The sequence below is a fragment of the Alosa pseudoharengus genome, unplaced genomic scaffold (assembly GCF_046254945.1).
Source record: "Alosa pseudoharengus isolate Yale_2024_CS ecotype anadromous, Long Island Sound unplaced genomic scaffold, YU_APseudo_1.1 YU_APseudo_1.1_scf_2, whole genome shotgun sequence".
Taxonomy (NCBI): Eukaryota; Metazoa; Chordata; class Actinopteri; order Clupeiformes; family Clupeidae; genus Alosa; species Alosa pseudoharengus.
The window spans coordinates 37,667,083-37,682,785 of NW_027468663.1; the positions used below are offsets into that span (position 1 = coordinate 37,667,083).

The 15,703-nt window shown below is 43.3% G+C and overlaps 1 protein-coding gene across 1 annotated transcript; it reads left to right on the plus strand.

The window, feature by feature from the left end:
• The first annotated feature begins 30 nt into the window (after positions 1–30).
• On the plus strand, positions 31–15,237 carry tgs1 (trimethylguanosine synthase 1). Its single transcript, XM_076294899.1, has 13 exons — positions 31–316; positions 456–523; positions 628–764; positions 958–1,648; positions 3,134–3,257; positions 3,344–3,430; positions 3,981–4,155; positions 5,516–5,939; positions 6,996–7,166; positions 12,686–12,829; positions 13,242–13,458; positions 13,656–13,734; positions 14,966–15,237. Exons 1-13 carry the CDS (start codon positions 207–209, stop codon positions 15,077–15,079), a joined length of 2,541 nt encoding a protein of 846 aa, XP_076151014.1. The 5' UTR covers positions 31–206; the 3' UTR covers positions 15,080–15,237.
• The last annotated feature ends 466 nt before the right edge of the window (positions 15,238–15,703 follow it).

The window sequence follows — 15,703 nt, forward strand, 5'->3', positions numbered from 1 at the left end:
TTCCGTCTCATAATGCTGCTTCATGTGAGGGCAACATGGTTAGAGTAGACCAGAGAGTAGACTGGATGTTTATTTGCTTAAGTTGGTGATGACCATATACGTGGTTTGTTATCTGAATGGTATTTATGTGAATACAGGGTATCAACGTTATGAATGTTTAGCTCGTCAAGTTAGCAACTCCTAGTTAGACTCACTGGTGTTGCAGCATGATTTACTGTAGAAAATGGAATGTAGTGCCTGTGGCTGACATCTTTTTCTACCACGATTCAGAGGAGCTCAAGTCTATACATTGTTTATGTTCAAGAGCGTTTGTATGGTGAGTGAGTTGATTTACTTTCTGTACATGCAAAAAAGATAGAAACATTGTTTAATATTGCTATCCACAGTAGGCTACTCCTAATCATTACTGTATTGTAAGCGCAGCGGTTAATGTTGTTGACTCTGTCTGCTTTCAGTGATAGGGAATTGTACCGTTCAGATTTCAAGTCTCTCAACGAAAACCTGATTGATGATGCACTTGAAGGTATATGCGCCGCGCACTTATATATATTTTCCAAGCTGTGTGGTCATGTTGTGTAGTGTGCATGGATAATCAGACTAATACTTTCTCCATTGTGATTCCTCCAGTGTCCCAGGATTATTATGAAGAATCATCAGACCATGACCACTTGTCAGAGAGTGATGACCTGGACGAAGAGAGCAAACTTATGGCAAGCATGGGGCTTCCAGTTGAGTTTGGCACTTCTTCTGCCAAGAAAGGATCAGTATGTTTCTAAGACTTTGATGTCTTTTCTTTCATTTAGTCCTTTTTCTGAATGTTGATTGACACACTTTTCTGTAATTACTTTGGCTATTTCATGTAATTGCATTTTCATTCATGTATATTGCTCTATTGCAAATGTTTATAATTTCAGTCTGCTGAGGTGAATTTGTTTGAACATCTTGCTGCATTTTCAGGGGAGAAAACATGTTTGGAAGACAAAGGCCAGCCAACCAGAAGTGCTCTCTGAAACTGACTCTGAGCCTGAGGACGACAAACTCTGTGTTGTGGGTCCTATTGAAACCTGTGCTACTCTGGAAGACACTCCTGAGAGCCCAGTGAAGCAGGAAGGGTGGGAGAAGTACTGGGCTCAGCAGGGCGAGGGCCTGCTCTGGCAGAGCTGGTTGGAGAACCACCCAGACTGCGATCCCTCCCCAGCGGTGGGGCCCTGGGACTGCCCCGACACGAGGGAGGAGTGGGAGCTGCACACCACCCAGACCTACCTCTACTACTGGGAACAGTTCTGCTTCTGGGCCTCTCAAGGCTGGTCTGTGGAGGAGGCGGTGGTGGAGGAGGACGCCCACAGCAGCACTGCGCCTCATGCCAATGATCCTCCACTGGATGGAGAGCAGGCAGCAGCAGAGGGTGCCACGGAAGGGCCGGACCCTCCCGCCCAGGGCACTGGGGACACCAGCAGCAGTGGTTTAGAGCAGGGATCTGTAGGGATGGGAGATGTGACTCAGCTGGTTGGAGGGCTGAGCTTACAGGCCAATGAGGCTGGCGGAGGTGTGGGACAGGATGGAGCGCCCTCAGGATACGAGTGTGCTAAGGACAGGGGTGATGACAGCAGCCAGTCTGTATCAGGCAGTGGCCGTCCCCCCTCAGCAGGTGAGTCCAGATACGGTGTCTTCCTCTGCAAATGCATCCTTGAGAGGAAACAAAACAGAAATAAAGCTGCATAGTTGACGGCTAGATTTGAGCTGTGAAAACTCCCACGCACTCTCTGTTTCACTGGCAATGTTAAATGTAGGCTATTATTTAACATTCCAGTCCACCAACCTTTGTCAGGTTTATTTAACTTTGCAAGACAAAACAAACAGTGTGTGGGAGTTTTTCGATGTTCGTCGACCTTTGGCTTTCTTCAGTGCACATGAGAGGTATGCAAAAGTTTTGTTCTCTGATATAGCTAGTAGGTTTAACATCTTCAGATTCCTTTTGATTGTGTTGAGGTGATGTAAAAGAGCTAATGCGCCTGCCGTTGGCATCCTGTGTTGTAGCCAAGCTCCTCGGCTCTGTGCTCAGGGTCAGAACATCCATGAACATGTAGCCGTGTCCAGAGCAGAGCAGAGCAGCGCATGCCCAAATTAAAATGCATCAGTTTGCACATCGCACAGCATTTGTTAGATAGTTTCAAGTTTGTTGGCTGCTTGTATTCAAATCCAAATCCGATCTAACTCCAGAGTTAATATGACAGAACATACATTTAAGTTAGAAGAGTGAAAAACCCAGGACAACATGAGGTATTTGTTTATTTTTTGCTACATCATTGGCAGGAGTCATCATACTTGGATATGCAATTGTCAAATGCTTTTGCATTCATAGTGTCTATCAGTACTTGTGCAATTAATAATGCACATTGCACATACTCTGAGAAATGTCCAGACTATCGCCTTTTCTTTTTTTCTTTTGATAAAAAATAATAGAGCAGATTTTTACAGTATCTTTGCTGGGAATCACATCTGAATTATTTATATAGAGGAGGAGAATTATGTAAATGAATACAATTACATCCTTTAATGTTCAATCAGTTGTGATAGTTGTATTTGGAGTCTCCTCATGGAGTAGGAGTCATAGGAATTCTATAATCAGGAGCCTCCAGTGACAGGTGCAGAATTACCTGGTTGTGAGCGATCAAGTAACATTCAGATACCTCTGTTCTTGCGCTGTTTTCATCCCCCAAGAGGTGGCTTTTTCCCTCAGTCAAGCTGGGTTCTGTCAGCATAGTTTATGCTCTATATCAAACAATGTCTGCCTTTGAACGAGAGACATGTGGCACAGGTCCATGTATTTTTAATGTGTGTGTGTGTGTGTGTGTGAGTGTGTGTGAGAGTGTGTGTGAGAGTGTGTGTGAGAGTGTGTGTGAGAGTGTGTGTGAGAGAGAGAGAGACTGTGTGTGTGAGTCTGTGTATAAGACAAAAGACAGCAACTTCATGAATTGGTAAGAAATATTATTTTGTTTGTGAAACCTGACACTTAGCAGTACACAACCTATTCCCCACATTCTCTTTTTATTCCATGGGGGGGGGGGGGGGGGGTGCTGGAGATGTGATGAAATGTTAACTTTAGAACACGCTGTGGTTTTACATTTTACAGACCACCAAGGACACTCGAGTCATTTGCCTACCAACCCAGCACTGAGGGTGGCAACATCACCACATGGAGATAATGGAGATGACCAAGACCCTCCAGAGAGCAAAACTGCCAAACTGAAGAGGAGGTGGGTTTGCTGGAGAGCATTCAAGAGTGTGTGTGTGTGCGTGTGCGCACGCTCCCACTGATAAACTGATGGCTGTCCTCCCACAGCCACGAGCTGGACGCAGAGGAGAGTCCCCCCATGACATCCAAGGAGGCCTGGGACGTGCTGGGCCTGAAACGCAGCACGGAGCACAGGTAAGCCCAACCAGCACCAGAGCAACCCACTGCCCCTTCCCTCTCCTGCCCCTTCTACTGCCCCCTCTACTGCCCCCCTCTCCTGCCCCCTCTACGGGACCCTCTCCTGCCCCCATCTACTGCACCCTCTATTTCCCCCCTCTACTGGCCCCTCTACTGCGCCCCCCCCCCCCCCGTACTGTACCTTCTACTGCCTCCTCTACTGCCTCCTCTACTGTCCCCCTCTATTTCCCCCCTCTACTGGACCCTCTACTGCCCCCCTCTACTGTACCCTCTACTGCCCCCCCCCTACTGTACCTTCTATTGCCCCCCTCTACTGCCCCCCCTACTGTACCCTCTACTGCCCCCCTTACTGCCCCCTCTACTGCCCCCTCTACTGGACCCTCTATTTCCCCCCTCTACTGCCCCCTCTACTGGACCCTCTATTTCCCCCCTCTACTGGACCCTCTACTGCCCCCTCTACTGGACCCTCTACTGCCCCCTTCTAGTTAGGTTTGTCTGTGTCCCTGTGTGCGAGTTCTATTTGTCTGTGTCCCTGTGTGTGCGTCAGGTTTGAGAGCGTGCTGAAGTTCAAACAGGGCCCTGGGGGCCTGGGGGGCCAAAGAGCGGAGGGCAGCGGGAAGCGCCCCAGGAGGAGGAAGGCTGCCTGTAAGGTCAATAAACACGTCTTCTTCTCCGAGGCCGGCGAAGCCTGCCCAGTCTCCAAGAGCAGGACCTTGAGTAAAGTAAGACCTGATGCTAAGTGATTTTCAATTATGACAGTATGTTTTTAGTAGTTTTTAGTTTTTTTCCCCTGTCTATTGTGTTGTATTTGTACTGAACTGTGCACAGTCAGGCTGATTTGCGAGTTTGGATATGACTAACGTTTGTTGCGTTTTCATTTAGAGAGTAAATGTTTAGATTATCCGTCGTGCTGTCTGTATTGAGCTTTACACTTTATCGCTGTGTGAAAGTGAGCAAGACGTTAAGCGGGTGAAGGGGTGGGGGAGGGGTTTGGTGGTGTCAGAGACGTTAATCTGTGTGTGTGTGTGTGTGTGCGTGTGCGTGCGCGCGCCAGGCCTAGTGAATGGTCAGTGGTGTGGGAGCGAAGAACAAACTGCAAAAGGACATATTCTCTGCTCACATGACAGCTCTCTCATCATCCATCGCACAGCGTGACACACGACATCTGCTCCACTGTTCCACCGAATAGGGAGACTCACATAGTTTCCAAATCCCAGTGACATTTAAGCATGTGGTGTACAAGCAAAATAATCAACAGTGAATGTTTTGGTGATGGTGGGATTGGATGATGCAGTTAGGGCATGTTAAAATAGTGTCTAGAGTTCTTGAAACATTCAGTTTCTCAAAACAACTTGGTGACATTGGTGAGAGCTGTCAGAATGTAAAGCCAGTTACCTGAAGCCTTTAAGAACATTATTTACCTTGGAGGATTGAGGAAAAGAATAAAATGCTCCCCTTATGTCTAGTGAAAGCTGAGGATTAATGGATTCTATTATAATATTCTGAGAGGTTGTTTTTTGGGGGCAGTTATGTGATGTTGATCTTATTTGCATGCTATTCGTATTTGTGAGGTGTTTTTAATTTGGACTTTGTGATGAAGCTTTAATAAATAAATAAATATGAAAGGTGTGATTCTACATAGCTCATGTAAAGGAAACAAATTTGGGCTGTGTAGAAATGGCATATTCTTGCCAATTCATTCCAGCAAGACGTACTTCAATTCATCTGGCAAAAAATATGGGTATCCGATCAATCTTCTGGTTTCTTCAGTTTCCTCAGATTTCCTCCTAAGTTTCCTTCAGATTGCTAACATATAGTTTTTTTTAGAAATGTGAACAGTCTTATAATACCATCTGACTTTCATTTTCAAGCTTTTTTGTGAGAATAATGCATCTCTCCATCTCTCTATCTCACCCTTCTCTCTCTCTCTCTCTCTCCATCTCTCTCTCACCCTCCTCTCTCTCTCTCTCACCCTCCTCCATCTCTCTCTCACCCTCCTCTCTCTCTCTCTCTCTCTCTCTCTCTCTCTCTCTCTCTCTCTCTCTCTCTCCTACCTCTGGCCTCCTTCAAATTGTGCTTCAGGTTCAGAACTTCTTAAAACTAGTTGAGAGTGAAACTGTAGAAGAGCACGACGTGGCCTCCGCTCCTGCAGCTCCACCTGAGGAGGAGCTGCAGCAGCCTCCTGTACCCTGCACCCCTCTGGCTCCGCATCCGGGGGAAGAGCAGCGCGATGCCCCCAGCTCATGTCTGGAAGACAGCCACTCTGACCCACATCTTCACAAGACCTATCAGAACTTCAGTGAGCCAGAACAGGACGAGGACGACGAGGAGGAGGGGGCGGCGGAGGAGGAGGAGGAGGAGGGGGGGGATGAAGGTAGGAGGCAGAGGCATGGGAACACCCGGCCCACAAGAGAGGTCTACAGCCTGGACATCCCAGACTACCTGCTCCCTGATCCTGCTGCCAACAGTGATGAAGATGGAGGCACTTGTGGTGCTGGAGGTGCTGGTAAGTTTCCTCCTACTCTTCATATTATCCTGTTTAAGAGCTTGGAAAGGCCTGGATGAGCTGGGCATGCCACTGAGAGTTCACAGGGTTTCTGGAGGGATTCTGCCTACAGCTGCTCCCAGTGGTAGTAAACAGTGCCTCCCATTCAGTGACTATTACATCTCATGGAGTCTTCAAAGGAGGCATGCACACATAAATCTGTACATCTTAAAAGTATTGAAAAAGTCTTACATTTAATATTGTCAAATTAAGGCCTTAAAAGTATGGAATTTCATTCACAAGGCGTTATTCCTTTGGTGGAATTAATGGATACCGTAACGTCAATGAATTTCTGTAGAGACCATTATATTGGGAAAATATGTATCTCATGAGAAAATAAACAAACTATTGCTTTTATTTTGAAACTTATGTTCATGGTTCTCATCCCCCATTCACGTCATTAAAGTGAAAGTGTGTGCAAGTGCAGGTTCAAAATAGCCTCAGTATTCCTTCCTACAGGGCACAGTTTAACATGTAATGTGAACACTATTCCCACAACATGGTTAGTTAAACAAACTAACTAGGACAATCTGCAAGTAGCCTAGGCTGCAGGTTAAAATATTTCAGGTCAACTTTATCAAATAAAATAGGGTAGACTAGACTTAGGCTTGCATTTGTAATGTGTCTGTCTCAAGCAAGTTTATTTGTTACCGTCTGTGATTTGTTCCAACAAAAATGCATATCTTATCATGCTTACTCTACTAGGCTATGCTAATAAGTGTTCATAAGGACATCTTCAAAAATGCCTGATAATTCAGGCTCATAAATTGTCTTCGCACACACACACACACACACACACACACACACACACACACACACACACACACACACAAACACACACACAGTGCTACCGAAGTAGACTACCCTAGTTGTAGCCTGTTCACTTTGGCCTGTAGAAAAAAAATGGGTGCAAAGTTGGTATTAAATTTCATTCCTTTGGGGTACCCTGTAAATGTATTTGAATTGATTTATTTATTGTTTACTAATTTTTCATCACCATGCACTTCTTTTCCATAGCTGAGAGTAGCACGGTGAGGCCTAATAAGAAGAAGAAGAGGAAGGTGAGGAAGAGACGGCCAGACGCTGATATGCCTCCTGAGATAGCGGCAGAACCGGAGCTAGCCAAGTACTGGGCCCAGCGCTACCGGCTCTTCTCCAGGTTTGATGAGGGCATCAAGCTGGACCACGGTAAGTTGTCTCCAGCCCTGGCATTTCACTAACCCTGTCCTTGCTTACTGGCATCAGCTACCTCAGGAGCTAATCTGGCCTCTAAAAGATTATATTGAAACCCTCTTCTAAAAATATGGGTCGATCGTTTTGGTGGAGCACTCCGCTTGAGTTTATGCTGTCAACTTAAAGCCTGTGTGACCACCTTGTTCACAGTAAGATGTTACACCACAAGATGTTAGAAATAAAGAATAGCCGCAAACTCTTAATTCTTTGACTATTTATTTGTGACTGACGTTTCGTCAACAGCCTTCATCGGGGTTGCAGAAACGTCGGTCACGAATAAAAAGCATTAAAGAGTGTGCAGCTCCTCTTTTTATATTTGTGATCTCGCTCTCTCTTGTCTGCCCCTCTGTTTGAGTGTGCATTCCTTCACTATGTTTATACACCACAAACTGCGCTCATCTCGTGTGGAGTTATTTTTGTCTGCGTACATTAGCAAGTCTAATGAGGGGTTCCCTCAGCACTGTAAATGCAGTTTGGAAATTGTCATGCCAACACCGGTTGTGCTTGAATGGAAAGCTTTGTAGTGCAGTTGACTTAATAAGAAAGGTAGAATATGAACTCGCCTTACAGTTTATTGTAGTCGTTCGTCTATCCCATTTCTTTCTTAGCCTGTGGTCCAACAGTGCTAGATGGACATTTTCTGCATGGTCATGTAGGTGTTATTTCTCTGACAGGGTCAACATTACTGATGACGTTTTAGATAGCAGAAAGAAAAATGTAAAATAAACATTGCTGGCAAGTGTGTCCAGAATCCTCTCCGCTAGATGTCAGGCATACGTTTTTATTTTTTATTTTTGGACCAAAACGACGTATCTGTGAACAAAGCTCTGAAGGGTAAGTCAAGGTGTATGTAAATGGCACCGCCTGTGAGTGGCGAAACGTGGGTTGCCCAGTATAATGTTTCTGTCAGAGTGAAGCAGCCGCATGTGGTGTTTGGTCGGGTCTGAGTGAAGATGGCTGGCTGGCTGCTTGGCAGGCCTGTTAGAAGAGCTGGCCCTGTCATCTTGTCTGTGGGGCCAATAGTGCTGACGTGAGTGAACGAACGAACAAAAACTCACTCCTCTGGCCTTGCTGTACATTCCCGCTGGAGTCAGCTTCTTCTCTCTGGAGTGTTTTTGCTTCTCTTCTCTTCTGTGCTACAGTGAAGGTGTTTAGTGACCTCCAGAGTGGAGGTCATGTTCTTGTCTCTGTGGTGCTGCTCTCTGGTGTTTAAAGTTTAAATTCACCTCTTAGGCCTGCATGACGTTTATCTATACTGGACCAAGATGGTTATGTGATGTCATTTAATAATCCACATCAAGATCATAGACAAGAAGTCTTTATTGACAATGAAACAAAGAAACAAAAGAACCCCCAATGCACATTTAGCAAGTTAAAACAAATAATAACAGCAATTTGGATGAAATAATGTGAACCATAGAATCCAGAGAGGCCTTCTCTTAGGGGCTAACAGTAGGCTTCATGCTTATGGGAGACAGTAAAGTGGTGCCAAAATAAAAAAAAATATGGAGCAAAATAGGACTGAATGATTTTGGGAAAATATTACATTGCGATTTTTATGATTGATATTGCGATTGCAAATTGATTTGTGATACAAGTCAAGCTTCGGTTCAAGATTTACTATATAATACATTTTAAAACATGTGATGAAACATTACCAATTAAGATAACATTGAAATATGAACGACTCTATTTACTAATCCAAGGATGAAAATTAAAATATACAAATTACTTCCAAATGACACTTTAAGATCTGATTATCTCACATGTGGATCACTGTGCCCCTGACTTATGAACTTGTCTGTCACACAAGGACGACAAAAAAAAAAAAAAACATGTTACATTATTAACCATTGGGTCAGAGTCGCTAGCTGCACAATTAATTGCAGCCTTTGCAATTTGCTAATTGCATTCAAGATCTATTTTTGATTTGATTCCGATTAATCTTTCAGCCCTAGAGCAAATGGTTTCCCTGTGGTTATTTTTGGCCAGGTTTTGTTGGCCCATAAAATTCACACAATAAAACTTGAGTGTATGGCACTTTTTTATTGTCAGATAACTGAGCAGTCTTGGTTGATATCCAACAGTAACTCTGTAAATTTGCACCTTTGACCTTGTAGGACCTATCTTTGTTAGCCTGGTCTCCACACTCACTCCTTCATTTCACTTCATGAAGCCTCTCACGATGGGGAAACGTTTTCAACTCTTAACGTTCCTGTATTCGTTATACATTCATTCTTTATTTGTTTTTTACCTCTGAAACAAATTGGTGAGTGATGTATGTAGTTTGTAGTCAGTAGTGTCATAATCTAGTTGCAGAGAAATACAATGAAAACCCAAATTTCCCACAAAAGAAAAGCATTTCTGTGTGGATTCTTCTCCATGTTATGACTAATGCAATTTATATGCTTCCTCTGTCTCACGCAGCATAGAAGTCAGTCATTTTCAGAGCGTTTGAAATTCTGTTTGAAAAAGAGAGATCTGAGCCTTCACAACCACTCACTTATTCATACCAACATAGATGCTACTCGTTTTCACGGTCCCCCCCCCCCCCACACACACACACACACACATACACACACACATACACACACACACACATACACACCCACCCTTGCACTGCTGTTTTCTCCTATAGAGTAGCAGCAGCACTATAATGAGAGAAGGCACCCACTTTAATTTCTGAGCACTACTGGCCATGGTGCATGGGCAGCTTTAAACAGACATTTTATAACCATGAGACCTGCTGAGATTAAAGTCAGTAAAATTAAGAAACAGACTGCGTGGAGTGCAGTAATATCATGGGGCTAAGGGTCATTCATGCCCCATCAGGAATATTACCTTGTGATATTTAAAGTCTATTTTGCTACATGGTAAGTACAAAGGCCGGAGAGTTAAGATACTAAATGGATTATGAAAATGGAACAACATATTGACTTAGTATATTATTTTTTATTTTAATCAAAAAAAAAGTGTCATCAGAGCTGTGAGCCGGGTGGAATGTCAAACAAACTGCACCTTAAGCAAAGTCTCATATTTGTTTGTTTCTTACACATTGAACAACTGTAAAAATACACTTGTTCTGAGTAAAATCAGTGAAAGGGGGTATAAAACATCATCTTTTGGCAATTTATGTTAGGGTCATAATGAAATTATTGGCACCCTTGCATTTAATACTTTGTTAAGCCTCCCTTTGCCAATAAATCAGCTCTTAATCTTCTCCTATGACATCTCATAAAACACAAAGCAAGGAATTTGAGCCTATACCCCTTTGCAAAATCTTGTCCAGGTCCTCACTTGTGCATTCTCCTCTTTGACTCACCCCACTGTTTTCCATGGAGGACTGAGATGGCAATGGCAGAAGCTTGATTTTGTATTCTGTTGTCCATTTCTTTTTGATCTGGACATGTGTTTTGATTCATTGACCTGCAGAATGATCCAAGCATGAGACACTTTTAGTGTCTTGGCAGAGATTGACAGATTTTTAAGTATATGTTCAAGTTCTTCTTGGAGTTCATAATACCATGCACCCTAATAAGGATCCCTGGGCCTTTTGAATCAAAATAGCCCCACAATATCACAGACCATCCACCATAATGACCATTAGGCATTGGGTTCTTTTCAGCATAGTTATTCTTCTATGAAAGTCAAACCCACCTGGAGTGTTTTATTTACCAAAGAGCACATTTTTAATTTAATCTGACAATAGACCATGATTCCAGACAAAGTCATTGTAGTGTTCAGTGAGTTCTGCCATTTACATTTGTAATTAGATAATGCAAAGGCTTTTCTAGCATGCCCTCTAAATAATCTGTAGAAGGCTGCATTAACTCTGAAATAAAATACAGTGGACCCACACCAGCCAATGACATGACACCCAAATCATCACTGACTGGAAACATCAAACTGGACTTCAAGCAACATAGATTCTGTGCCTCTCCACTCTTCTTCAAATATTTCACAGTATCTAATGAATCTAGAATATATGAAAGATCCACTTTTTGAACTAAATTAGGGGGGGAAAATGAACTTTTCCACGATTCCACGACCCACCTGTATAGTGGTATAGGGCTTTTGTGATGAGCTTGGCTCTACACTGCAGTATCTGTGACACAACAGCGGTATATCTCAACTGGCTGCACTCAACCACGCTTCAGCTTGTCATATTTTTGGCTTTTCTGGGTTAACCTCTCTGATTTCCCACAAGCTTTGCAGCAAGCAGATATTTCCTGTGTGATTTATATGGGCAATCTATTCTCATAGATGAATTGCTATGAACTGTCACTGTTCGCTTTGATTCCTACTTTTTAACCAACTCTACATTTTGAAGAATGTAAATAGCTGTACGGTTATAAATGAGTGCTCCAATACATTAGCATTGTGATCACAGAATATCACATGTCAGATCTCCAGCAGTAGGATTTGAACACAGCCGACCCTCACTGTAATAAACCAAGTTTGACAGTAATCTATTACCACATCTACTCATCTGCATATTTATGGAGAGTGAAATTCACAGGGCGTCGATGGAGTTTTATTTCTAGGTGTGTGATTTTTCACAAGGATGAACACTGATGATATTCCTCCAGGTATCATCTAGGAGTTGGCGCTGTGCAGGATGGAATGGCGGTACAGTCAAACTCCGAGCTGAATTACTCCATATTTTGAAGCCTGCTCTGTCCCAGTGAGCATTGCTTGGGCAGGTGTTTTATTCTCCACGGAGAAGGTAATACAAGAGGCATAAAAAAAGGAAAAGGGGCTGGTGTAGCCTAAAGCAGATGGTGGTGAGGCCCACGGAGGAGAGGAAGATATGGTCTATTAAACCTCCGAAAGAGAAGGGAAAAGAAGTGTCAGTGTAAAAACTGAGCTGGAAAAAAAAGACATGCATCACCGCACACTTGGCTGAAATGTTCTGGCTCGAGGAAGTGCTTAACTAGGGGGAATCGTTCATTTTTAAGGATGTTAATTAATGTTTTAGCATAAATAGCACAGCATTCATTTACTGTATATGGCAAAAATGGCATTTCTAAATGTAACAAATCCAAACAGATTTGAATGGTGTCATCTGTAAGTAGACATGAATGGGATAAAATGAGTCCAGACGCCACTGGTGGCAGTCCTCACTGTGTCAAGACACTGACGCACTGTACAGTGTGCGATGACTGGGGAGGAGGAGGCGGGGGAAAGTGTCAAATAGATGAGGTCATTGCGTTGGTAGCTCTGTGGCAAATGGGATCGCAAAGGTGCACTGCCCCCTTGTGGCCATTATATGCTTTTCAGTTCACAATTCCCCAAGCACTTTTCAACCTGCCAATATATTACTTTAGAAACGGCTTGTCCCCCGGAGGCATGTGGACAGAGGTCTGCAGCAGCTGAGCACTCTTGTCGACAGAGACGTGTCATGCTGTGGGAATCATCTGTGTGAGTGTGTTGGCCAGGAGGCTTCTGCTGAAAATCTTTCTCTCCCCTGACAGAGGGCTGGTTCTCTGTGACTCCAGAGCGGATCGCTGAGCACATCGCTCTGAGGGTCCAAACCAGCTTTCAGTGTGAGCTGATCGTGGATGCGTTCTGTGGGGTGGGAGGCAACGCCATTCAGTTTGCCCTCACTGGAAAAAGAGGTAAGACTCATCCTCTTTGCCGTAAGATAAACCGGTGTGCCGGTCTAGTCTCATCTATTCATAGTTTTAGGGTTGAGGATATTCGTGTCAAATAAAAATGAAGACACTCGAACTGCAGTGTGCTTTGAAAAAGAAATCTCCATAATAACAAGTATTGTAGGACCAGTACAGTGTCTAAGAACTGGTCCCTTTGTATATCTTGCATATCATATGTTTGGCCTCAAGCAAATAAATACAATTGGCACAGGATTGTTAGATCCAAGTAGTCTCTGTGTAACTGTCTGTTTGGATCCATTTCTCTCTCAATCATTCATTCACTCACTCTCTCTCTCTCTCTCTCTCTCTCTCTCTCTCTCTCTCTCTCACTCTCTGTCTCTCTTTCTCTCTCTCTCTCTCTCTCTCTCTCTCTCAGTGATAGCCATTGACATTGATGCAGGCCGGCTGGCTCTGGCACGGCACAATGCGCAGGTGTACGGGGTGGCTGACCGCATCGAGTTCCTGCACGGAGACTTCCTGCAGCTGGCCCCTAGGCTTCGGGCTGACGTGGTCTTCCTCAGTCCCCCGTGGGGAGGGCCCGAGTACTTGAGTGCAGACGTCTTCGACATCAGGACCATGATGACGCCTGATGGATATCCTTTAGTTTGGCTGTCCTGGCCATGTTTCACTCCTCTCGTCAGGGGTTTTAGGTTTGAATACCTTTGTCAGGTGTATGTTCTTCCCCCGTTTCATGTCAACAGTTTCAGTAACAGAAGCTTTTCTTTTCATTAATGCTCTTTTTGTTGATTGAGCATCACTTTCTTTTTTTGTTTTCCTTAACTATCTCTACATTTGAAATTTTCAGGTTGTCAAAGTTGATATGTGAGAATATAGTGTATTTTCTCCCTCGGAATGCAGACATGGAGCAAGTAAGAAACACATTTTCTCTCTTTTGAATAATACCTGTGATTCTCCAGAACACATACTGTTACTCATAGTCTGTGTGTGTGTGTGTGTGTGTGTGTGTGTGTGTGTGTGTGTGTGTGTGTGTGTGTGTGTGTGTGTGTGTGTGTGTGTGTGTGTGTGTGTGTGTGTGTGTGTGTGTGTGTGTGTGTGTGTGTGTGTGTGTGTGTTTGTTTGTGTGTTTGTTTGTGTGTTTTCGTTGTGCGTTTTTTTTGTGCACATGGGGACTTCCTGGTCCAGTATTTAGTGTTTTTCACAACTATGAGTGGTGAGGCCTGGGGCTATTTGTGCTCCTGTTCTCAGATGAGCAGAATCCCAGCCCTGCAGTGGAGCTGCTAGAGAGGCATGGGGTTTTAGATGACTAACTACATCAGATTAATAGTGGCTCAGATGCCTCATTCATCAACATGGAGGTTTTCTTTTGTTGTCAAAAAGTGCCTTGTGTTTGGTTACATTGGTACACATTGGTAATTGGTTACATTGGTAGTTAAATTGTTAGATAAAATACCATGTTTAAGCTTTTGGAACATGTTTGAGCTGTTTCCTTACAGTTAAAACCTTACAGTTAAGTCCTCAATTCAAATCAAACCAAAGATTGGGTGTGTTCCCCTTAAACAAGTGATTAAGCCTTCCTCTCACGTGTGTGTGTGTGTGTGTGTGTGTGTGTGTGTGTGTGTGTGTGTGTGTGTGTGTACATTTGTATGTGTGCTCCTGCAAATGCATGTCATTTCATGCTCCATGGTTTGGTCAGCTGACTTTTGCGGCTGGTCTATATGTAGGCCGTCGGTGTGGTCTGCAGGCCACCTGTGTCTGCAGAGTGTAGCCAGTGAAAATAAGGTCCTTGTTAATGTTTGATAAGAGACTTCAATCTGAACCATTTCACACACACCTCTCAAAAATACTTTGATTTTATTTTAGGTGTCTTTAGGCAATGTAATAATGTATTTGTGGACTTGCCAGCTTTGGTCTTGTGTTATTGACATATGATTGCACTTCATGATCCAATTTGCACAGTTACTTCATGCTGTCTCATTCGATCTGGTGTTCAAGTAGCTTGCTTGCTTGCACTAATGATGCAAGACTGCTAGTCATATGCATTCTGCGGGTACAGAGAAAGTATAGTCAGTTTGAGTTGAACTCTTGTTGGTAGGTGCAAAGAGAGCATGACATGGTATACTACCTTTTTTTTTCTTTCAGATTGCCTCTCTTGCTGGTCCTGGTGGAAGAGTGGAGGTGGAACAGAACTTTCTCAACAACAAACTAAAAACTATAACAGCCTACTTTGGTAATTTAATCAAATCAGACTCTTAGTGTCTATTTAACAGTTAATCTGTCCAATCATGCTGTTTTGTCTGTGTTCATTTTAAACTCTTGGTGTACAAAAAGTACCTGTCATTTTTTATTTATTTTATTGTCAGTTTTTTTCTAAATTGAATTTGTACTTCATATCAATGTTTTTTATTAAAACTGAACTTGCAAATGTTTGTTGTCGCTACATTGAATCTAGGAGGGACTCTTTAAGCTTACCCCTTTTACCTCTAATGGGCATAGACTAAATCCTACTATTAGGTTATCCATACATCACATCCGTTGCTATCTCTTGGGCCTAGCTATGCATGGCCACCATACTGTGGATGTATTGTAATTAGATTACAATTCAGTTTAACCCAGTGTTAATTCCTGCCCAGGGTCTTCCAGTATATTTACAGTTTTTCTCAATTGCTAAAACACAATATCTGAAACCTTGCTCCATTTTCTTAAAACATTAAACACAAAACCTCCTCTTTAAGCACTATTTACAAAACTTCCTCATGCAAAATGAAACTTTTGCCTCAAAACTGTTACCTCTGCTCAAAATGAAACTTTCGCCTCAAAACAGATTTACCAGTGCTCAAAACCAAACACTGCTCTCAAATCACAAACAAAGTGAAAAAA